General features: G+C 37.7%; 1 protein-coding gene across 1 annotated transcript in view; it reads left to right on the plus strand.

The window, feature by feature from the left end:
- Positions 1-24,707, plus strand: part of POLR3B (RNA polymerase III subunit B) — a 72,272-nt gene that overhangs the window by 23,869 nt on the left and 23,696 nt on the right. The window contains exons 13-23 of the mRNA XM_084291134.1: positions 1,023-1,184; positions 4,248-4,448; positions 5,706-5,868; positions 7,880-8,033; positions 9,751-9,825; positions 10,622-10,720; positions 13,766-13,893; positions 20,381-20,590; positions 22,491-22,649; positions 23,041-23,158; positions 24,391-24,533. Of these exons, the coding sequence (XP_084147260.1) occupies positions 1,023-1,184; positions 4,248-4,448; positions 5,706-5,868; positions 7,880-8,033; positions 9,751-9,825; positions 10,622-10,720; positions 13,766-13,893; positions 20,381-20,590; positions 22,491-22,649; positions 23,041-23,158; positions 24,391-24,533 (1,612 nt within the window). The remainder of the gene's footprint in view (positions 1-1,022; positions 1,185-4,247; positions 4,449-5,705; positions 5,869-7,879; positions 8,034-9,750; positions 9,826-10,621; positions 10,721-13,765; positions 13,894-20,380; positions 20,591-22,490; positions 22,650-23,040; positions 23,159-24,390; positions 24,534-24,707) is intronic.

Here is a 24,707-nt window from a genome sequence, read left to right on the forward strand (position 1 = left end):
GAAAACTGTTAGTGTCTGCAAGGAGAGGTTGAACAAGCTAAAAAGGTCAGGCTGGAAACTTTATGAGCATTTTTCTTCTGTGGAGATTTTAAGAACTAGAAGTAATTAGTATGCATATAGAGGAAATAATTGGCTTAAATTTTAGCAATTCTGAAGAGTTGTATTGCTGTTTTATTCCAATTCACTTGTGTTAGGTAGCTTCATTGTTTAATTTTTTTATTTTTTTGGGAGAGAAGTGGAAGAGCAGTGCACTTTTCAGATAGTACTACTTGTGGAAAAAGATGACAGGTGTAGAATCAAGTGGGCAGTCTGACTGTCTGATTAGTTTTTCATAGATTCTGGTTTTCAGTAGTAGGATAAAAGTGTATCTGAGTGATGAAGCTGTCTACAAAACCTGAGACGCGTCCTTCCAGCTGTTGAGAGCAGAGGTTGTTTCTGAACCCTTAAAAAGTCTCCAGCTCTGCTTGTCCAGGAGTTATGGTAACTGCTCACCTTCTGTGTTTCACTCTGGTCGTGCAAACTGTGCAGTGCCTCCAAACTTTGTCCTGCTGAGTTGCTTCCTGTAACAGCCCATGACAATTGCGTGGGTATTTGCCTTGTCCATTTAAAGGAGCTCCTGGGAAAGAGCACTTTAAAAGGCCTTTTTTCCTTTTAGTAATAGGATATCTCAAAGTGACTCTTCATTTGTTGCTTTACTGCAATTATTGCGTCTAGTGTTAGAACAGAAGCTGGTCTTGCCTCCAAATCCTGTGTGCAATTCAGGATTGTGCATTTAGGATATTAAATATTTAAAGGACGTTGTCACTTTGCTTTCTGCTATAAAATAAATTCTCTAATATTGTGCTTCATTTTAATAAGCAAAAATCTTGTGATAAAAATACAAAGTGAGAATCAGACAGGATATCTTTTAACTGATCAGAATTATAAAGGTAGACATATTAAAACATCTGTTTTGTTCCCCCAGTTTCCAAGACCTGGAGAAATAACATTTGACCCTTAACGCAATTGTTTTGTGTTTCCAGCTTCTTTCTCTTCTGTTTGAAGATTTGTTCAAGAAATTTAACTCTGAACTGAAAAAGATTGCTGACCAGGTGATCCCCAAGCAACGTGCAGCTCAGTTTGATGTAGTGAAGCACATGCGTCAAGACCAGATCACTAATGGCATGGTAAATGCCATCTCCACAGTACGTATTTACTTTGTGATGAAATGGTGTAAATTTTATTCTCATGACTCTACTGTCTTTAGTAAAATCTATCTAACGTTCTTTATACTGCAAAACTCTCTCATGGGCAGGGCTTTTGGAATTCACTGAAGAATCATTAATCATCAAACTGCTTTTTATTTTACCATTTATTTCAAAGTGGAGTTTGAAGTGTTTGTCTTGGAGTGGTAAAAATGAGCAAATTTCAAACAGTGATTGTGTTTGTATTTATCCAACTTGCTGTCTTGTATGTTCTGCTTTATTATGTGGCTCATGGTATTTTTTATTACCTGGATTAAGGTAGGGTCAAGCTGTATTGGATATCCAAAAGGTGATTGAAAAACAGCAGGAAAACATCATGGAGGGAAGACAATTGCCAAAAAAAAAAAAAAAAAAAGCTGAATTTTGAGGTCTTTGAAGGGTGATGGTTTTTCTAATCATATGAAGTAGCTAGTATGAGTAAATTTAGTGTGAGCAAGTTTGTATTGTAGGAATTAGTACTTTTCTGTTATGTCAACACTAATGATAGAAAACTAACAGGGAAAATTACTAGATACTGTGTTTTTGCAAAAAGATTGGAGTTAAGTCAAAATATTTGTCTTGGTTAAATTTTTGTACGTCCACCTACTGAAGTGGATATTTTCATCCATGTCAGTGGACAAGAACAAATTATAATTACTAACTTTGTCTCTTACCTCGCACATCTGCAAGAGTAATTTGTGAGACGTCTCCTGAAATGTAGCTACTAGCTTTTAAATAACTTTGAAATGCATGAAGTTGTAAGAAATTAGACTAATCTAAGTATTTTAGTAGCTGGTAGACATTGTGCAACTTAGTTCTTAATCTTTGGAACTCTTGAGAGGGCTTTTCTGCTTAGCATGAAACTGAGGTGTTTTTTTTTCATTTCTTGCAAACAAAATTAACTTCACAAATTGCATCCAAAAGAACCAACAGTCTGTTACATACAAATCCCAGTGTTAAAGCTTATCACTATTTAATTTTACGAGTGCCCCAAATGTAGTTAAATCTCTACAGTGCACATAACCAAAACAATTGACAGATTTGTTTCTCTAAATGCTGGTACTTTCTTCTAGCTGGTGCCAGTTTTTCCATTTGGACTGACAGAGATAAATCTGCAAACTATTCAGTACATATTGTAAAGTCTTCCTTCTTCCACTATCTTACGACTTTTTTTTTTTTTGCTGCTACATAAGCAGTTAAACACCATCTGCTCTTAACCATTGAAAATAATTTCTCAGGAACAATGCCCAGTGCATACTATTCAAGAGATTAAGCAAATACCATAAAAATCATTCCTGGAAAGAACCATCTCCAGTCTCACCAGAATGCTTCAATGATAGTCTCAAAGAGCATGAAATAACTCAGCAGACTCAGAATTACACCAGTAGCATGTGGAAGAATTCATAACATCACTAAATCCACCGTTCACTGGTGTTCAGTGGTGCTTACTATAGTTTCTCTGCAGAGTCATCCAATGCCATTGAGGGAGCAAATTTCAGCTCACAGGAGTTTTCAGTAGGAAGTACTCTACCAGGGATGGTTTACAGCAGCTCTGGCCCAGTTTTGTTTTGGCCAGCTTTGTAGGAGTCAGTCAGTCATTTCAAAAGCATAAGTAAATTTTCACATTGTTTCTTCAGTCAGGGTTTTTACCTCCCCTTTTCCCTTTCTGTCCCACCTTTGAGATTTCACAGTTATTTGGTCAGTGAGCAACAAGAAACTACGTGCAAGTATAGGTTACAGATGCAGTCATTTCTAGCATGAGGAGAACCTACAGATTTATTGCATTCTTCCATATATACTGACAACTCTCAGTCCTTTAAGAATGAAATGGCTGGTGAGTGAGAAGGGTGAGCAAGTGGGCAGGTTTCTTTTGACTTTTTTGCTCTTGGGTGTTGTCTCTTTCCTCTTTCTGTAAGAAGGAGAAAAGGGAAGTTTTCCAGACTATTTAATAGTCTCTCCAATGTAAGCAAGTAGCAGAATCACTGGGATGGGTAGTGGCCTCTAAGTGTTTATCACAAGATGGGATTGTGCTGTTAATGCATTACTAAAAAAAAAAAAAAACAAGCAAAAGGATTTCAGTGCAGTAGGGCACGCAAGCTCCAAATTCCTTGTTAGCATTGGTGGACTGAGTTTATCAAAAAGGTTTTGGGAATTAACAGGTGGCAATCCTAAAGAAAGTGTTACATTCTAGATCTTTGCTGCCTTTGGACTGACCAGTGGCATGTTGACTGGGGCAAATAGTAGTAATTGGGACAACAGCATGCTGTATCTACATGTCTCAGGTACTGGGAACTGTATATGCATTAGATGTCAGGAAAACAAGAAATGTAGCACCAAAATCTAACAATTCTGCAGAATTGTTAGCTTAGGTTGCAGTGAAATGATGGATATTGGTGGAGATGATCTGCTTGCCATGGAAACATAATTGTATCCTAGAGCATTCTCTGGACTTCTCTGCTCTAATTAAAACCACAAGCAACACTAGCCTTGACAGTCCTGAAACATGAACTGTTGATGTATTCAAAGATCTTGCATTTTGTGGTTGGTATAATCCTACTGGAGAAGCTGGACAGACCTAAAAACTCCACACTTCTTCCATGACGGGACACATGAATGAGTTTTTCTGTAGAATTTTAAGCTAAAAGTTATTAAGCAAACGCACACGGATTTGTCAGATTTCTTCACTATAAACATCTGTGTTTCCTAACAAATTTGCTAAATTTGAGTATTAATTTACCTGTGAAGGACACATGATGAACAGTTTTTGTGCTTGAAAGTGTTGTAGCACGTGTATCCTCTCCTCTGAAAGAGCAATTCTTTGGTTTCAACTTTAGTAAGTAAGTATGCCATAACCAGAGGTTTATATGCAGATAGGTAATTAGAAAGTTGTTTTATATAACTGGGCAACATTGGCTGTGCAAAGCTCCCCTGCTATCATTGTCTAAATACTGGAAAAAAGACGTGTAGTGTCGAGACAGGGATAAGCTGTAATAACTAGTTTGAAATGTTCATTTTGCTCTACAGGGAAATTGGTCTCTAAAGAGATTCAAAATGGACCGCCAAGGCGTGACGCAAGTACTGTCCCGCTTGTCTTATATATCTGCTCTGGGCATGATGACCAGAATCTCTTCTCAGTTTGAAAAGACGAGGAAAGTGAGCGGCCCTCGATCACTGCAGCCATCTCAGTGGGGGATGCTCTGCCCATCTGACACTCCTGAAGGAGAGGTAAGGGACTTGTATGCTGCTTTCAGTACTTCTGTCCTCCTGAGGAATTTGTTTTGAAGCAACTGATCCTTCATCAGAGGAGGATTTTTTCTCAGGAGGTGTCTGGAGAGAGAAATTATCCTCAGCCTGATAACATAGCTTGTTTGTCCTCTCACATCCCATCTGTTTACATCCCAGTATTGTATTGCCTTTTTTTTTTCCTTTTGAGTGGACTGGCTGGAAACTATTCAGAATGTCTATATGAGGATGATATAAGGCCTCCTATTTCTTGCAGTAGAGCTACTTGTTGTCTTCTGATCAGGACAGAAAGGGAGGAATCCTAAACTGTTATCCCTTTATTCTATAATGAATATACTATTTTGAAGTTGCAGTGTCAACCTGCAATTTTTCTGGAAACGTATATTAATATTACAGAAACTGCTTCAGCTTAAGAAAGTAAAGCACCTTTAGGTACTTTTACTTCAAAGAGATCATGCAGCTATTTCAACCAAATGTTTAATGCTGGCAGGTTTTGTTTTGTCTTTTGCTAGACAGAATGTCCTGTGGAAGCTCTGAACTTTCTCAGATAGATCTGTAATTAATGTGAGCTAGTCTCTTAAAGCAGCTGAAATGAAATTTCACTGTTTGAGATACTTTGATATTTTTCATTTCACATTTGGCAAATTGATAAATAGACTGATTTTGTATTTTTATTTAAGTCTGCGCAAAAATATAGAGTTAAAATTACATTAAAATAATAAAAGAAGTTCTGATGTCTTGAGTCAAAACAATCAGTTTTGGTAACTACAATTTGTTAGCCTAACTTTTGTCCTAAAGATGGATTATTAGTACTTTTAGTTATGTTTTATCTTGGAGAATCACACACTATGATTGTATATTGTAAGCATCCCAATTTTCTCATGCTGCTGAATCTATTTCCTTGATTTTCTTTGTAAATATTGCATTATTTATGCTTCTAAGTAACAGTTGCTTTGAAGAGATAAATATAAAGCTATATATGTTTGGATAAAATAAAATCTACTGCTAAACCATCTGTATTTTTTATTAGTTTGTAAATGCTAAAACATTACATTTCTGTGTGATACAGAAAATACTTCCGTAACTTTCAGTGCAGCTATTTTGTTTCATTTCTTTCACTTTATACTTTGACTTTTTTCTGTTGCTTATAACCACAGTTTTGGAAGAAAAAGATATTTGATGTATTAATACTTCTACTTTGGAATAAAATGAATAAAAGGTGGATTTCTTTTATTTTAGGCTTGTGGTTTGGTTAAAAACCTTGCCCTCATGACTCACATTACTACAGATATGGAAGACGGACCGATTATTAAATTAGCCAGTAATCTTGGAGTTGAAGATGTCAACTTGCTCTGCGGTGAAGAGCTTTCATATCCAAATGTGTTCCTTGTTTTCCTTAACGGTATGTAACTCTTCAGCAGTCTGACTCTGATTTATTGCTGATTGAAAGTTAGGCTTCAGAAACCCTCCAACAATTTTTTGGAGCGTGGTCAACCACAGATGCTGTTTTCCCTGTGAAGGTAGCTTCATCTGCAAATATTTTGATAGAGCTGGGCAGAGTAAGGCCAGATGATAGCACGTAGCTGTGTGAAGATATCCTTAACGCTCTGACTGCAGATGTGTGCAGCTGGGAAATTGAAGCTTTTTTGAATTTCAGTACTGTTTTTAACTAGACTTCCATGAATTAGGTAGGAAAAAAATGTACATACCATTACAGGTTTGTTTGTTTGTTTTCCAGTCATTCACCAAGTTGGCTCTTCATAAGGTATACTTTTAAAAGAGCATAATGCTTCTAAACTGGTAATAACTTCAGTTTGTAAGTTTAGAGCTTCATTCACAAAATATATTTCGTTTGATTTCAGTCTGTGTATATTTTTGTATCTGTTCATGAAACTGTGTTTAAAACCAGAAAGTCAACGTAATTGTTTCCAACATTTAGCAATGCTGATCACTTTAAGGGACAACTTGCCTTGCTTTGTGAATGACTAGAAAACATCAGACTTTGGAAAACAAGCTGCACCACTTGTCTTTGTTAGAGGAATGGTTTGGCATATGTGCTTTGCATCTGCACGCTTATGTTCCTTTTTAACTGATCTTTCAGTGTTTCTAAATCAGCAGTTACTGTAATATCAGATTTCAAAATAGTGATATTTTAAAAACTACAACTGTGATTTTAAAATAGTCTTTTGCCAACAGCATCCAATTCCAGGGACTCGTATTTAGTGTCTGTCACCGTGAATAAGATCTCCATTTACCTTTGAATTAAAGAGCAATTATTCTTCAATCCTGCCTTCTTCCAGTAACATGAAAGCAATGCTTGACCAAACTGCATTCCTTTGCTCTGCTTTTCTGTAGCAGTATGGTAAAGATAAGGTTCAGTGAAACCACATGTACTCTTTCTGTTTCATTTTATGGTCTGAAGGGAAGTGCAGAGCAGAAGTATTGGATTCTTCCTTCACAAGCTCAGTTTGTAGTATGAAGCAAGATCAGTTACATACCCAAATGTAGATGATCTAGTACTAAATGAGGCAAAACTGCTCAATCTACCAGTTTGTTGTTTTAATTCTAGAAAACTCCAGTCATGTGGATGTGACTTGTTTCAGATTTGAGCATATGACCTAAAAGGACAGAAAATGTTTAAAGTACAAATTCTTTAAACTATAAAGACCTTTGTATTGTCTTAGAAACTCTATAAACTATTGAGCTTTGTCTCTCTCTCTCTAAAGAGTTCTGTTTAATATGGCACCGCACTTAGTTGTATTTTATATGTTAAGATGACCGTGGTCGGGTGACTCTTTAAAAATGAACTTTACTCTATTTTGTTCATCATGCATCAGAATACTTAAGTATTTTAAATAGGATATATTAAAAAGTGACCTGCTATGATAGTAATAGTTCGTTGAGCTAAGTTCCTTAGGGAGAAATTCTAGTGCTCTTGTGAGTGCTCACATATATCAAAAGTATCACATCTTCCTAAAATTTCTGACAAAGCAGCATGGCAGTTCCCTGGTCAGTTCTTGGAAAATTTGGATCCATTCATAGTACAGCTGGACATCCAGGCTTCAGAAACGTTTGCTTGTACACTAACTGGTAAATAGGCGTATGAGCAAAAACACATTTGAAGAAAGCTGGATGAAGCACACCGTTTGATTTCTGAAGCTATTTGGAGGCAAACAGGTAGCTGACCTGTGAAGCTTAGACACATTTTTATATTTAGTGAGATTAAAAAAAAAAAAAAGAAAGAAAGAAAAAGAAAAGAGTAATTCTTATCTAAAGGGTGAATTTTATGACAATACTTAACTATTTGCAAGAAGTAATAACTACTACTGTGCATGCTAGACATGATCAGAATTTATAAGTAGAGTTTTGGATATGCAAAGAATGGACCATGATTTTTTTCTCTTTCTGAATAGGTAACATCCTTGGTGTCATACGTGATCATCAAAAACTGGTCAACACGTTTCGAATAATGCGTCGAGCAGGTTATATCAATGAGTTTGTTTCCATCTCTACAAATCTTTCTGACAGATGTGTGTACATTTCCTCTGATGGAGGGAGGTTGTGCAGGTAAACATCTCATCAGAACTATGAATTGAACTTTCTATAAATACTGTTTTAGGAACTGTAAATATGCTGGGCTAAGGCGTTCACAAGTAGAGATTTAAATGCACGATCTGTTTTCAGATTCTGTCAGACTTAAGCATTTATTTTCTCCTTAAGTAACTCTCATTCAAAGTACACTGGTCAGTGAAATATACTATGTAGTAAATCAATGTAAAAAAAAAAAAGCCCCAAATAAATTGCTTTTGCCTTTACAAAGAAGTTAGAACAAAATGTTGCTTCCAACTTCTTTAAAAAATAAAAATAAAAATGGGGGGGGGTGGGATGAGGGAGGAGGAAGGGGAAATCAGCACAATTGGTAACTGCAGTAATGTCCCATGTCCTTGGAGTTTTTTGTTTGTTTGTTGTTTTTTACCCTTCTGTAAGATATCACCGTAGAGAAGTGAGGAACAAGCGGCCACTCTGTGTGTGATATCACATTGTGGAGTGAGAAGCTACTCTTTGCCTTTCAGGGCCTTTACTTCTGGTGCAAAGCTTCCTCGTGCATGTACCTGCTTGCTGTAGTAACAAGGAGTCTATCACAGTTTTAGTTTACTTCATTGCTTACCCTTAACTAGGCAAGTTATTCAACATATTTATAGGGCATTCCACCTTAATTCATTAATCGCAATTCAGAGTATGCTGAAGGCTGTTTGACGTACACCACAGGCCCCAAAATAGTACATGTACAAACCATCAGTTAATCATACCTGGTCAAGACATCCAGTGGTAGGGTCATAATTCAGTAGTACAGAAATCAGTTTTCCAGTCAGCTAATACCAGCTGTTCTGCAAGTTTGGAGATGCAGCAAGTCCGGAGTCTTTTGTTTTTGTTTTTTTTTTGAGAGAGAGAGAAGTGAAATCACATATATTTCCAGGAGTTTACCAAGTTGCTTTGTGACGCCCCCCACCCTGCAATTGTTCAGTTCCCCTATTAACCATTTAAAAGTGCTCATTAGTCTTCAAACAGTTATTTAGACTTCAGAGTGGACTCCACAAGTATCTTGTAGCTATTGCTGCTCTTTATAAGAGCAACTTGTCCAAATAGCAACAGCCCTTGACGTTTCATTCTTGCATGCCATCCTTTGTGTCAGTGTTTCCTTGTGGTAAGGAAGCCTTCAGAGGTCCATGTGCTGTTGAAATTTATGGATTCATCTAATGCAGCCTGTAGTAAATGCCTAAACCCTATATCGTGTAAGTAACAGCAAAATACATTCCTGCATGTGGGCATTTAAGCACAAACTGTTCACTCTGTGTGTGAATTTCCTGAAATATCCATAGAACTTAATGCTCTTCTTAGCTTTGTAGCATGAGAAGGCTTAAGCCTTTTAAAGTCATCAACAAAATGTGCAGGTGAAACTTAGAAGATGTTAGTTTAAAGATTTAGAGACGAAAAGCAACTTCCTCCTCAAAATTGAAATCAGAATTTTTCTTTTATGCTTTTTGTTACTTGAAAGACAATAGATTAGTTCATGATATCTGTATATCAAAACAAGGTTTGAATAATTAATTAAAGTTATGTGGAGGAATCATTTAAAGGTGGATAAATTTTAAAAGTGGTTTATAAAATGTGTGATATGTAGGCAGTGTTCTTACTGTAAGTATAAATTGAGGTACCTAAGTACTTGCTATCAGAATCCCATTTTCCTTTTTTTTTTTTTTTTTTTTTTTCTTATTAATTGTAGACCCTACATAATTGTAAAGAAGCAAAAACCTGCAGTAACAAACAAGCATATGGAAGAACTGGCTCAAGGTTACAGGTACGCAATTCAAACAGACCTTTTCATCTTCACATCTGTTTGTAAATACTATGTGGAAATTATTCAGCCAGGCAGTCGTTTCATATTTTTGGTTAGCTATGTAGAGGAGAAGTCCACACTTCTATACTTTTATACATAGAAGTTATACATATAAATCAGTGTATCAGAGATTTTCTGTTCGAAGTTGAATAAAGTCTAGTCTTACTGTTTGTTTTTTTTTTGTGCTACGAAATTTGGTGATGATGTTGAATATACACGTATCTCACAGCCTCACCATTCCACAAATACAAGTCCCAAGGAGGTTCCCATCCTGCTTGTAATTGAAAGTCAAACACTTAAAGGAATATCGACTTGACCACTCTAAACCAGATGCGTTTAGAATTAGTTCTGAATCTGCTTGAAAATTCTTAGTTTGTATATTTAAATAACAACACTATATTTGCACAAATGCATTTAAATTTAGCTTTTGTAAAAATGTCACAAAAACTTGCTGGATTACACTTAGTTGCCTGGCTTTGTGGTGATCATAGGTACAAAAAGGATATTTTACTTTGTTGTTCAATTAAGTATCATCAGTCAGTCAATCTATGTGAAGCAGTGAATTGATAAAGAGATTAATTAAAAAATACAACTTTCTTTAAATATGAAAAATGCACAGAATCTTTCGTATAAGTGTGTTTCTCTAGTTCACATTCTATATATGACATTCCTTCGATGTATGTATTTTGTAGTTCAGTTTTTGCAGAAACATAAGAAAAGACCGCCCTTTCACTGTAATTTTTTCATTTAACTATAGGAATTTTGAAGACTTTTTGCATGAAGGCCTTGTTGAATATTTGGATGTGAATGAAGAAAATGATTGTAACATTGCACTCTATGAACATACAATTAATAAGTAAGTGTGCGTTCAGACTAAACACTGGTACAGGAAAAACCTTCAGGGAGCAACTTTTCAAAACACCAGTGTATTAATGATGTCACTATTTTCACTCATACACTTGACTCCCTTGCTAATGATTGAAGCTATGCCAGATAAAAGATAAAGAAGTCTGTTTACACACATCCTAAATTATCCACAGGAGAGTTACAAAAAGTGGTTCGCCTTTTATTTTCAGGGGAAATGTCTTTCTGCTTCTGACTCTCAATAATAAGAAATACTTAAAGGTGTATCATTTGCTTCTCTGGATGTGGCTTTTTTGTTTTTCTTGTAATCATGGGGCTGCTCATCGTAAGTAATTTTATACATTTTAAATTTAGAGGGAAATGATTTCCCCTTTTAAATTACGTTCTTAGGATGTCATGATTGTCCTTTCTCTCTTGATGTATAGGGATCCTAGACTACAAACTTACATTAAATGCCTGAGTTGTTGTAATGAGACCTTCCCTTTGACTTTTGAATGTGTGATAGGCCTTGATAAAAATGTCTGTATCGTTCTGTGTATTCTTCACCACCTGTTAAACTCATTCCCAGCATGTATTTTTCATTTAGGAAGATTCCCAGATTTTTCTGTTTTGTGCATATATGAAGGAGCTGGTGTTCTGGATTTGTTGTTGCTTTTTTTCTTTTCCCTCTAGCTTCTGACTGTGTTTAAAGATCCCATGCTAAAGGAAGGATATTTAAGTCCTCCTATCTCCCTACCTTTATTTTAATATTGCTCTGACTATATCCTGTCAACTGAAGGCTGTGTGTTAGAGGTCAGAATTTACCTCCGTAACACATTTGATAAGTAGATTTATGCAGGAAATGCATTTTCTAAATGTACTCCTGATCAAGTACTCATGGGAGCTAGTAGAAATGCATCATTGATTTCAGTGGAGCTGGATGAGACCTTCAGTTATCTTTAACCTTTGCCAGATTAAATGAATTAACTCTGCTAATTAAGTTGACTTGTTCCTGCCCAGGCCTTGGAAGACTTTATCACTTTTGCATGCTCTTGACTGGCTTCTGTATACATGAGCAAATAGGAGCACACACAACTGCTGTCATTTGTGCCAAAATTAAGTAACTTCCATAAAGCATCAGAGCTGAAAAATTTAAGTTATTGGATACCTAATGCAGCTAGAAAGATTAATGGGAGCGCATCACCTGAAATTCCTATTTACTCAGAAATAGGAGGAGGAGACAGGAGAAAATCCAGTGTGAGGAAGTGACTCCACGATACCTGCTAAAGTTTGGGAGATTCTTGTGTTGTCTGGCAACTTGCTTTGAGTTTAGCTTAAGTGCTTGTGGTTAACAGTGCCATCAGTATCTGAGCTCACACCATAGGAGCATATTGTTCCTTGTGTTTCGTATTAATATTTCCTACACCTTGAGTAGCTGATTTCTGTACCCCCTTCCCCCCAGCTGGTCATCTTGCATTTTAAATGGCGCAACCATGTTGGTACAACTTGTTCTGTTAATACAACTGCTACAATCCGCTATTGTGAAGTATCCCATTAACATTCCTGCTTTTGTAATGTAGGCTTCTTTTAGCTACGGTATCCTCTCTTTGCCTTTCCAATCCAATTAAGGGTTTTTTTCTTTGGAGGATTTGACTCTATTTAATGCGTTCAATTTCTTCCTAACCCATTTGTAACTCTTATTTTCAGACTCATAAGGTTGCCTTCCTTTCTTGGTTCCATTTCTGGCAGTGGCATTTTGACTTGCAGAAACTGAACTGCTCTGTAAACTTTGAAGTCCTCTCATTAGCACTGTGAAGTACATCCGAAGATAGTAGGATCTAGCATCTTCTTTTGATGCAATAAGGTTGATCTCCACAGTAAAACATTTGTGTTGAATTTTACTCCATTTGAAAACGTGTATGTAATTCCATGCACTGGTACTTTCTGAAGAAATTTGGTAAATTCTCTGTCAGCACATTCTTAAGCCTCTTGGTTTATTGTTTGAGAAGTGTCAATAGTTCTGCGAAATTTTGCAGAATGGGAGACCAGTCCATGCTTCAAGATTACTACTGGCTCCCAAGACCATTTTGGAATTACTTACCTGCAATTGGGATTCTGCCATTTCTGTTTTCTTAAGGCAGGCTCCAATGAACATAGCTGCTTTTTATCAAGTGGAGAAAAACACTCTAAGTTTAGTTGCAATTAGCTTCATTTCAGAATTTCCTGTTTCCTAGTTGCTTATCTTGATTTAAAAAGCAGACCTGCTCCAGCCAAGCTTTATTGTACACTCCATCCTTAGTTATTAGTCACTCCACTTGCATCCCAGTGCACACTATGATTTAATTGTCTGTATTGAGCATGGGCTTTCTCCTCCGAAGCTCCTGCCAGGTAGAATGAATTTTGTTTTCTTATCTCTCAGTCTATTTCTTGTCCATGTCTTTTTATTTCTCATCGGTAGCGCCTTTTAACAACATAATTACTTCCAAAATATTTGCAGAGCTTTTCAAATAGTGTTTTATTATGGCATATCTCTCATGGCTTTGGATCTGGTTTGGGCACAGATGTTTTCTCTCTAACTGATACTATATAACTGACTTGGAAAACTAAGACTGTACTTTTGTTCTTTTCTAATACCTGAATCTGTCTTGCTCCTCCTCCTTCCATGTCTCCTGTGGATTTCTAGATCTCTGAGATTGGTAATGATGCAGAATACTCTTGTTACACGAGATGACATTCCTTAAGGCGTTTTAGGACTTAGTGTATAAACTGAAATTTTATTGTCTTGCTGAGCTCCTTCAGGTTGTTGTTACCTAGAGGCTTTTTCTCTCCCTGATGGGAAATTTGTTCTCCTTCATTTCTTTTCATGTGGAAACACTTAAAATGAAAACAAAGTATAAAGAGAAAAAAATAGGATAGTGAATCCATGGTTTGAGGTCTTAATGGCTTACATTTTCATGAGTAGAATTGAATGGAAGAATTATGAGATACTGCTAAAATAAATAAATGGTAGTTACTGTTTGTTCACAAGCCTGCTATAATTGGTGCTCTTTCTTTTAAGAGATACAACACATTTGGAGATTGAACCTTTCACGCTTCTTGGTGTCTGTGCTGGTCTGATTCCGTATCCTCACCACAACCAGTCCCCAAGGAACACCTACCAGTGTGCCATGGGGAAACAAGCAATGGGTAAGATTTTTTTAATTCTGTTTTGGAGTGTTACATAATTGTTGATGCTATGTCGAGAAAGTAACAAAACAGAGAAATTCTTTCCTAGTTAACATAAAAGCTTTGCCAGGAAGAGAACACCTCTTAGTTTAGATGAAGTAATGAAAAGTTACCTCTAAAATGCTAGGAAAAAAAAATTTAAAAATAAATTAAAAAAAAAACAAAAATTCCTAAATGAAGACCATATCTGCAGGTCCTAATGCTTAAAACTTGGAGAAGATAGGGCACTGTAGCTTTTTTCTTGGTGTTGTTTTCTTGGTTTTCTTCTTTTTTCTTGGTGGTGTTTTTGTTTGTTTGTTTGTTTTATAATCATTGTGACTTTCAAATTTTCAGTATAACTGGAGGATTGGCAGTGTGGTTTTCCTTTCTCTTTATATTCCAGTGTGCTATGGATTTCCAGATAAAAAGAGTAAAAAAGTGTTCTCACAATGTGAGACAGAGCGCAAAGAGAAGAGATTTTTCATTGAATAGTTGAGTAGTTGTCCTTAAAAATAAAAATAAGTTATATTGACTTTACAGAATGGCTTAACTACTTGACCACTTCCCACAGCAGCAGTTTAGGTTTTGGCCTTTTTTTCTTTGTTTTGGATGAAGAAGGCAAGTAGTAATGGCCTCTCAGCAAAATGACTAAAACAAAATTAATTTCTGATCACTTCAATCTTTTTACGGTGTGGTAGCTGGTCATTTAAAAAAAAAAAAAAAAAAAAAAAGCTTTATAAATGTGCTGTGGTGGGTAATTAACACAAAGTAAGTTCTAATCCTTCCTTTACCACATAGCTAAACTAACATTAAAGCATCAAAATCATACAGCCCGTGATCAAGCCAGGGTGAGTCCCAGCAAGGACCTGACCAGCAGTACCTCGGTTCGGACAGCTGTATTCAGACTTGTGCTGTACCTGCTGGTTTTAGGTCTTGTGCTGATGGCTGGCTTGGAAGCTGTGAGTTACAGTAGAAAAAAAAACCTACCACCTCTTTTAGGTTTACTAAATCATTTGGTTTGTGCTGTCTGTCTGAAACTGAAACACTACACCTTTCACAAGGCTTCTGCAGCAGAATTAACAGGAAAGTAACTGCCTTGTGCTGAACTGTCATGGTCAGCACATCAAAATAGCAGAAAATAGCAACAGATGCATGTCCCCCCTTTAAATTAAAAAAAAAAAAAAAAAAAAAAAAAAAAGAGGGGCAATGCAATCTTTCTCCTTACAGTTCTCCCCCATCCCATTATCTTTCCCCCCACCCCCAAGTCTCTATTTTATGACTATTAGTCTCAGAAGGTTTGGTTGGTTACCACACACAGTTAAGCAGGATCAGTGTGTACAGAAAGCCAATTCAGTATCTGTGGAGTTCTTTTGTAGTTTTCTGTGTGAAGGTTTTTTTCCCGTTTTGTTTTGAGTGTCATTTGCAATTCATTGTCTGTGTTTTCTGAGGTTGGTGTATTCAGCTGCTTTGACCCTAGGTCTTGCACATTTAGCTCCTTGGATACAATCCTCTGACGTTCCTGCTGACGCTAGGAACACAAAAGCCATTGAATATCTTGAGCAATAAAAAAAGCCTTTGTTTCAGTTTGTTATGACAAAACACCTGACTCAAAGAATAAGCAGCTAGATAAAAGTATATTTGAAAAGTTGGCACATGACCTGAGTTATATTTTGCTGTGCCTCAAGTATCTTCAAGCACCTGAACCTTTTTTTTTTTTGTAATAACTGCTATTAAAAAAAATACCCTAAGTGGCCATACACATGGGCAGAAAAGTTTTTTCTCTACACCTAGAGATCAAACGCGACCTAGAAGATAATCCTGAAACAGGTTACAGATGCTTCTTTCTGATTTTATTTATGAAAGGATGTGGCACAGCGCTTCCAACGCCAAGCTTTTATGTAACTATTCACACTTCTCTCTTTCTTTTCCCACTCCAAAATTGCAGACCAGCTCCAGGTCCCACATGGCCACGAAGAAAGACTCATGTCCAAGTCCTCAGCTGTCAAAACCCAGGGGCACAGAGCAAGTCCCTGGGCTCTGGCTCAGAGAGGAGGCCCTTGTGCTACTTAGCGCTGACCCCCCTCTGACCACCTCGCAGGGCAGTGCCCACAGCTTTGGACAGGCTTGGCTTGGTTTTAGTGTTATAAAGTGTAGGGAAAGGTGTGAAAGGACATATAAATGAAGGGTAGCCATCAGGAATTGCCATGAGGTCTAATCCAGTATCCTTGACAAGTGTTAAGCATTAAAATATGAGTGTTTCTGTGGGATAATATTAAGTATTATTGAAAAATAGCTCTCTTTCATGGGCAGAATAGGTCATCTGGTTGGAGGACTGGAGCTATGCTCAGTTTAGTTAAACTAACTGGATTACAGTGAAATGAAATGGAAATGAAATCACTTTGTTTTGGCATAGATAATTGTCCATATTTTGCTGGTTGTACAGAGACTGAAGGAACATTAGGGTTAGGTGGCAAATACAAGAGCAGCTGCAAGGCTCGCAGTTGAAGGCTGACACTTCAAGACAAAAGTAACTGTAGAAGCTTAAAAATCTGAGAAGTATTTAAGACTAAAATACAGGAGTCTGTATTGTTTGAATTCCACGTGTTGCTCCAATAACGTTTAAAATGATCAATGTTGCCTATGATTAGAGACATAATTTTAAATGGAGCTTTTCAGTCACGTTAACTTTCAGAAATGAGTCGGTTTTACATGCTGTACCTCTGTGGCTGTGAGGCGTTGTACAAGAGCCTGTAAGACATGAAAGCACCCGTTTTCCTGCCAGGAACCTGCCACATTGCACAGGCACACGCTCATCTGGGAGAGCGGCTGTGTGGGCACACGAAGCAAGCTGTACGCTGTCATAGCCCAACTGCACGCTGCGCTTTTATCCCAAACGGCATAACGCAAGTCTGAGTAAGGGAAGGAGGTTTGGGATGTTCATTTTCACTTCAGCCTCTGAAAGAGCAGGGAATGTTTGAGGCAAGGCGGTAGGTGAGCAAGAACATCATTGCGGACACATCTGTGTTGAAGCAACTTCTCTGATATTAAAAAAAATGTTGTAGGATTACATTCTTTGCTTCTGTGAAATAGCAGAGCTCTTGGTAGACTGCTTTTCCTCGTGATACAGCCAGTTGAATGTGTTAAAATTGAGTTGTGAAGACAAATGTGCCTTGAGGAGCCGAGTGCTGGAGGTGGCTGCTTCCTCACCGTCGTGAAAGGCTTCAGCAGTGGGCTGGGAGCTGAAACAAACGTCAAAACAAAACTGCTTGTTGCTGGTCTTCACAGCTGGCCCTGAGTGCTTTGTGGCCAGGGCTCAGTTCTGCCTCTCGCCTTTGAAGAGCAGCGTTTGTGCTCTACAACTTGGTCCCTTTTGGGCAGCTCTTCTCTCCCCAACAGCAGGCACAGGAGGGCTGGGGCAGAAATGAGCCAGACTTGCCCATCATCTTTTTAACTGACTTCTTAATCTCTCCGTGGTGAAACGAATATTTCGAACGCTGAGTGTCCAGATCGATTAACACGTGTAATGGGAAAATCTCGGTGAGCTGAGCTGGAGGCCAACTGCAAGGCTCAGTGCAGCCTTCAAAACCGATGCTCCTTTCTCTGTTGGTTTGGGCTCATATAAAAGGATAAAATGGTAACAAGTCCATGGTGAAACTGGGGGAAATACAGAAGTATGGCAATTCCTCTCTTGGCATATGCAATAATAGCCCTTTGGGATTGTATCTTAAGTAGATAATTTTGGTATTACATTTCACAACAAAAATTAACGTGGATGTTGGAAGTAATACAACAGAACTGGATAAATGCTTCTGTTCTGGAAACTGCATCAGAATAACGCTGTCCTGTTTATGCTAAGTTGCAATAGATTGTATTCTTATATGACTGCTTGACACTGAAGAATGATCAAACTATATGTTAGAAAGTAAAAAAAAAAAAAAAAAAAAAAAAAAAAAATGGTTAGGAAGTGGGGGGAAAAAAAGGCAAGAATGCACACGTGCGTCCACAATACAGCAAGTGCTGAAAAAAAAAAAAAACAACAAGAAAATGATCTTTGTTGTATCCAGGTCAACCTTGTGTGTGTTATGCTTTAAACGGGGCTAATTACCAATGAAAAAAATTGTTCTTGCTGTTGTGATAATTTTAAATGTGGGTCATTGTGAGCAGGGTTTGTTATGGTGACGTTTAATTATACTTTACTTTTGCTCGGCTCTTTGGCCGAAGCAAACAAGGGCTCCGTTCTTTCAGAGGGAAAACAGAAATAAAGCTGACTTGCCAAAGTGACTTGCTTCATTTCAACACCCACACAGAGGTCTCGTCCCTACACACCAGTCCTCTGAAGAAAGCTGCTCCTTAATTTTGAATAAGCAGATTGCTTTTTTTTTTTTAGACTGTGGTTTGTTAGACCAGACTAGATAAGGCATTCTATGAGTAACCATTAAATCCTAGCAATTCGGACAAATGTTGCTGATGTATGCCATGATTTGGGGGTAATTTATTTCATTTCTGCTCTTGAATCATCCTCTAATAAGATTCTTTCCTGGTAGGATATCCGCCACTGGTCTATATGTGTACGTTTTCCATCTGATATGCTACAGCATTCAATTATAGAAAAATTACCCAGTTTATTGTCTGTAATAGTTGACATATTAGGGACTTCCTCAGATTGCTACAAGGGTATAAAAGCTCAAGTTGTGCTGAGATAAGACACTCTAGATTTCATCCTGTCTTAGCATCCCTAACCATAGCATGTATAAGCATCCTAGAGGAGGTAAATATTGCAAGCATTTCAAAAGAGTGTGATTTCTCGTAACACCAGCAGGGTTTACCTGTCTAAAACTTTTAAGATGAGCTGCACAGCAGACAGCCTGTCCTGCAAGCATGCAGGTTATACAATCTAGGTGCAAAGGAAAAGAGGGGTGTAAAACTCTTTTTCATTTGGCAGATTTCACTTGCTGTATGGTGGGAAAAACAGTTAGCTTATCAAAGTACAGTGAAACAGTGCCTTATGCTTAGGCTAGGGGAATATCAGAAGTAAGAGGACCTTCAGGTGTTGGGTCTTGTTGGGGGATGTCTGGGGGAGACTTCAGTGTTGATCCAGGCCCTACGATCTTGCTTCTTGTGCACAGACAATACTGCTCTGCGATGAATTTATTTCCTTCACGTCTTTAGAACTGCCTGTGATGCTGCCAGGTTTTAGATATCTGGTTTTCTAAACGTTTTATCTAAACGCAGGCAGTTGAAAATTGCACGTACGCGTATATAAAACACGAAGCTGCCCTTCCCTGAGAGCAGATTTGTGTTCAGCTGTGTTATATTCTGGCCGTGTGAAGTCTTCATTATAGTCAGGCTGCTTGACCTTTCCTTGATAATAGCCATCCTTTGAAATTGCAGGAGAAATTGGAAAGGCTTTAAAAGACTTACCTCCTAAGCACAAGTACTGCAGAATATTTAGTACTTAAAACTTTAAAACTTTAACTTTTCAGGCTATAATTTCTTAATTGCTTTGAGACATAGCATAGTCCTGGTACAGCAAACTCTAATAACATACGATTGCCTTAACTTTTGTTCTGCTACACAACAGTTTATGTTTCCCTGCTGGGCGTTAATTATTTTTTCCTCAGATTTCAGAAGACACTTTGGCAGTCTGATGGGACAGGGCCAAAAATTTCGGTCTCAAGCTGGGAGGTCTATACAAAGGACTGAATTCTGAACCGTAAATTTAAAATTAATTTCATGTAGAAAGACAAATATATTGTGGGTGAACTTCTACTGTAGTCTTTCTCGCAATGATGCCTCTAATTTCAGAAAGTAAATCAGTCTTGGCTGCTGCTAACTGTATGCTTTGTTCATGCTTTGTGACGCTCTTAACACAGGCTGCTGTTGAACTAATTATTGCCCAGAAAAAGGAAGCATACGCTATGTGGAAGACGCAGAGCTTGGTCCAGAGCTCCTCTCGAACTTAGTGGGAGTCTTTCTGTTGATTCTGATGAAATGTTGAATCAGAACACTGATTGGAACCAGAACACGATTTCACCTCTCATAAAAAGAGCAAACTCTGATTATTAGAATTGTAACAACAGTCTTCATGCTTACACGGTTATTCAGTGTCACGATTTAAAAAAATAATAATCTTATTTGCATTCAGTCATACAGAACACTACCTTGATTTCTTTCCTTGTTCTTTTTGTCTTGATGCTCAGGTTTTCCCTAAAAAGAAAATCTTTGTAGAAGCTTACAACAAGAGGCCACTTACAGCTTTATTTGAATTTAATAATACAAAGTTGTTTCGCGTCAGTCCCTTGTATGAATTTTCCCCCTTTTTTCATGAAGAATTTGTATTATTAGATAAAATTCCTCAGTTTGTGGTTTGGTGCATTTGCACTTTGATAATTTTTTTAGCTAAAATATTTCTAGGAGACTCACTGATGTTCAGACTGTTTTTTGTTTTTTGTTTTTTTTTTACGTACAGGTACAATTGGATACAATCAAAGAAACAGGATAGATACTCTGATGTATCTTCTAGCCTATCCCCAAAAGCCCATGGTAAAAACAAAAACAATTGAACTGATAGACTTTGAGAAATTGCCTGCAGGACAGAATGCCACAGTTGCTGTCATGAGCTACAGTGGTTACGATATTGAAGATGCTCTCGTCTTAAACAAGGCCTCTTTGGACAGAGGTAAGCACCATCAATTCTTTCCTACTTCTCTGCTGTGTGCTCTACTGCGTGCTTTAATCATTTTGTTGTCTCATGGTGTTATCATACAATAAATTTTATTGCTGTTACAAACGGTGCATCTCCAATTAAGAAGTTGAATTCCAAAACTGCTCTGGGTGCTTTTGTTTGTTTTCTGCATGAATAGCGATTGTAATTCCATGGTTGCAACAGTAGGGTGAAGTTGCCAACACGTGAAAAAACTCTTGAGTATGGGTATTAAAAGAACAAATGGCTAGCTTTTGACCTCAAGTCGGAAAGGATAAATGATCCCTTTTCGAAAACGTTTAGCTTACGAAAAATACAAGGTATCGGATAAAATGTGCTGTGGTGCTTGATTTTTAGCTGGTTACCTGAGCCTTTCTTCATTACTAACAGGCGTCTCGTCATTATCATCTGTAATGAAAGCAATAGATGAAACGAGATTTCTGAAAGCGTTCAGGAAAGGAATGGAAGATGTGCTATTGTGTGCCATGGTGATCGTGATGCTCTGAGGGCACAGTAACAGCATTGCTTGTTTTCTGAGGGAAAGTAATAGTATTGCCAAAAACAAAATCTTGTAGTATTTATTCAGAGAGAAGTTCAAAACCAAAAAAAAAAATCTGTGCAGTGTATTTTAAGTAAAAGTGCCTAAGCACCGACTGGAAGTAACTAAGTGAAATCCAAGCTTGTGCCGCTCTGGCCTGTGTCACTGCCTCCACAGATCTTCAGCGCTTTATGTAAATGCTGCAGGGGGTTAGAGGAGAGTTGCCTGAAAACTTTAGTGTCTCTCCCTTTCTCTCTCCCTCCCCCTAATAAAATCCCTTGAGAGAAGACGTAATGCAGTGAGATCAAATTGGTTGTAGTTTCGGGTGGCCAGAATCAGCTTCTTCCCTGACTTTATTCTCCCCCCCCATTACTCCCTTCCTCCTAGTTGCTAGGCAGCAATACTAGTATTCCTAGACATGTATCTTTGGCATTAATGTCTGCTGCATTTAATTTATGCCTCCTTTTCTGAAAACAACAACAGGCATGATTTAAAACTAAACGTTTTCTTTTCTGGTAGACTGGTAACATTTACAGGGAGAGCTGTGGTGATTGTCAGGACTTACTTGGCGTAATCTAAAGATATAGATGTACTGTATGTGGCCACAACCATCTCTCAAATGAACTAAGATAATGTAGGATCATTAGAAAGCCCTGCTTTTAGTTGCCTGTAATTCTAAATATGATTAAAAGTGTTAAGTATTGTAGCTAGTTGCTGCACCAGGAGAGAAATTTCCAGAGATGCTACTTTTCTGATCTAAACAAACCAACCCTATTTATGTCTAATTATATATATGTATATATATGTGTGTGTGTGTGTATGAATTATATGTAATTTAGACTTCTTTCAAACAACAACAACAAAAAAAAGTTAGTCACAGAGTGATTATATGAAACCTTCAAGGGGCGCTTTCCTGGTAAGCTAGCCTGCGTCAACCACAAACACGAGTGAAAGTTCAGGTTTCTTAGAACCACAGAAAGGAAGAGGTGCTGATCTCATCCTGTTAAAATCTCTTCTATGGTGTGTCTCCCTGTGGACCACCGAAGATAAGAAAAATGATGTGTGCACGTGTTTGCAGACATCAGAAAGGCATCAGTTCAACCTCAGAATCGGACCATAGTCCAGTGTCCTAAAAAAGACAGCATGCACGATGTGTTGTGAGCTACTAGGTATCTTTGTACAATGCTTTGCGTGTTCAAGATGATGAATAATCTGACTATTACAAAAGATGTTATATTCTGTAGCTCGGCAAGTGTTTTAGCATTCTTGCTTCGTTGTGATAACATGCTGTAAAACATTTTTGAATTCCTAGGCAGATGAGTTTGTGTTATATTTTAGGTTTTGGAAGGTGTCTCGTATACAAGAATGCGAAGTGTACACTGAAGCGTTACACGAATCAGACGTTTGATAAAGTCATGGGTCCGATGTTGGACGCAGCTACCCGTAAACCAATCTGGCGCCACGAAATTCTAGATGCTGATGGTATCTGCTCTCCTGGTATGTCAAACTGCATGTTTAGTTGTGGCATGTACAAGATCTGAAGGAGAAATTAACATTCTGTTAGTGTGTGTTGTGCACCTCATTTTATACTTAGCGTATTTTTTTTTTTTTTGAAATAGACAACATTTGAATAGAAAATTATAGAAAAATAATAGAAAATTTAAAAATGCTACTTTCTGAAAGCAGCATGACGCCAGTCTTTTGTGGTGTTGTTGCTGTATGAACTTAGTGATTTCCTTACAATATTTAATAATATAACATGGCTTACTTCCTGGACATATTCCGTGCAGTTTGTCTTCTAGAATACTTTATTTTAAAGCCCAGAGTTTATTTCTAACATAGGTGGCCAGATATATTTAAATGGTGTTTTCTTCCCTGTCTGTTGTAGGAGAAAAAGTAGAAAACAAGCAAGTCCTTGTGAACAAGTCTATGCCAACTGTGACTCAGACACCTCTGGAAGGAAGCAGTGTGCCTCAGCAGCCACAGTACAAAGACGTGCCAGTAACGTATGTTGCATCATACCTTTATATTTGGGGAAGGTGGTGTAGAGGAAAGACAGCCCTTTACAAGGAATCGCCCTGATTGTATTTATATGGAATCATTTAGTTGTTTCCCAGGAGAAACCAAGGAAAGAGCGAAGACAGTGGAGTAGGGAGAGGAGTCACATATGGATGAACCAATGGAGAAACAGGAGAGAAGCAGGATGAGTGGGAGGGAAGAGGACCTGTGTGGTTAGTGAGGGTGTGCATCTCCTCCATATTGGCTCTCACAGAAAATGCCCAGAGCTCAGCCCTTTCTTTGCCAGGCAGGAGGCTGAAAGATGGAGGCCTTCCTATCTCAGAGACTAATGGTCAGCTCGTTTCAGCCACTCCAAGGAAATGTCCTTTTCCAAGTCACCACTGAATGGGACGGGACAGTCAATTAAGGTTTTTCCTGTTGCATCCTGAAAGAATGGGAGAAGGCTTCAGAGGTGTTAGATGAAAACTTGACATTAGATAATCATGAAGGGTTTTTCACTGTTTTGTTGTGAATGTCCTTGGCACTTTACTAAATTACCAGAGGACAAGGCAAGCAATAGGCGCCCAGATCAGAAAGTCAGAAATAGCTTTTCTGTACTTCTCTGCAATTCATAACCAATAGAAAGCTCTAGGTTTACTCGTACAAGATGCTACTAAAGACGTGAGGCATCAATATAATTGTCAAGAGAGAAAAGAAGTAGTCCAGCCTGACAAGGACATGGATCCAGGGCTCTGAGTTTAGGCGTCATAGTTACTGGAACAACAGGCAAAATAATCTCCTAAATAAATTATTGAAATCTGATATACTCTCATTCTGCAATATGTAGGAAAAAAAAAAAAGATGATGCCAAAAAGCTGATAGCATTTATTTATTTATTTATTTATTTATGTATAACTTTCCTCCCAAAGTCTCTGTATATTCTACCACATAAAGTCAGGCAATTCCTGCAAAAGGATTCTCTAGACCTCATCTCTTTTCGTACCTCATACTGTGTTTTGCCTGTGGTTCATTTCTTCAACTGCATGTGATATTACAGCAGGATATTATGCCTTTATTTTGTTTTTGAATTCTTTCAGTATATTCCTTAGGCTCCCTCCTTCAGCTCTAACTCTCTGGTTCCACGAAAGCTACATTTTAGCCAGAAACTTAGCAATACCTAGGTTTGTAACTTGTGTTTGGCTCATAAATGTAAAACTCACATTCTGTCTTTTTTCATTAGCTATAAAGGTGCAACTGATTCTTATATTGAAAAAGTAATGATTTCATCAAATGCAGAGGATGCTTTCTTGATCAAAATGTTGTTGAGGCAAACTAGACGTCCAGAAATTGGGGATAAATTTAGCAGTCGTCATGGGCAGAAAGGTAAGCTACATATTTAATAAAAATGAATACGTTGGCTATTCCTACTATATTTATCATCATGCATGTTTCTATTGATTAGTTCAGATTTGTTATGATTGACTGCAGCCATCTTGCAAACAAACTGGCCTTCGGTGAGCAGTGTTCTGTTTGTCAAGAGAAACGTAGAAGACAGTG

This window comes from Netta rufina (genome assembly GCF_964035555.1).
Source record: "Netta rufina genome assembly, chromosome: 1".
Taxonomy (NCBI): Eukaryota; Metazoa; Chordata; class Aves; order Anseriformes; family Anatidae; genus Netta; species Netta rufina.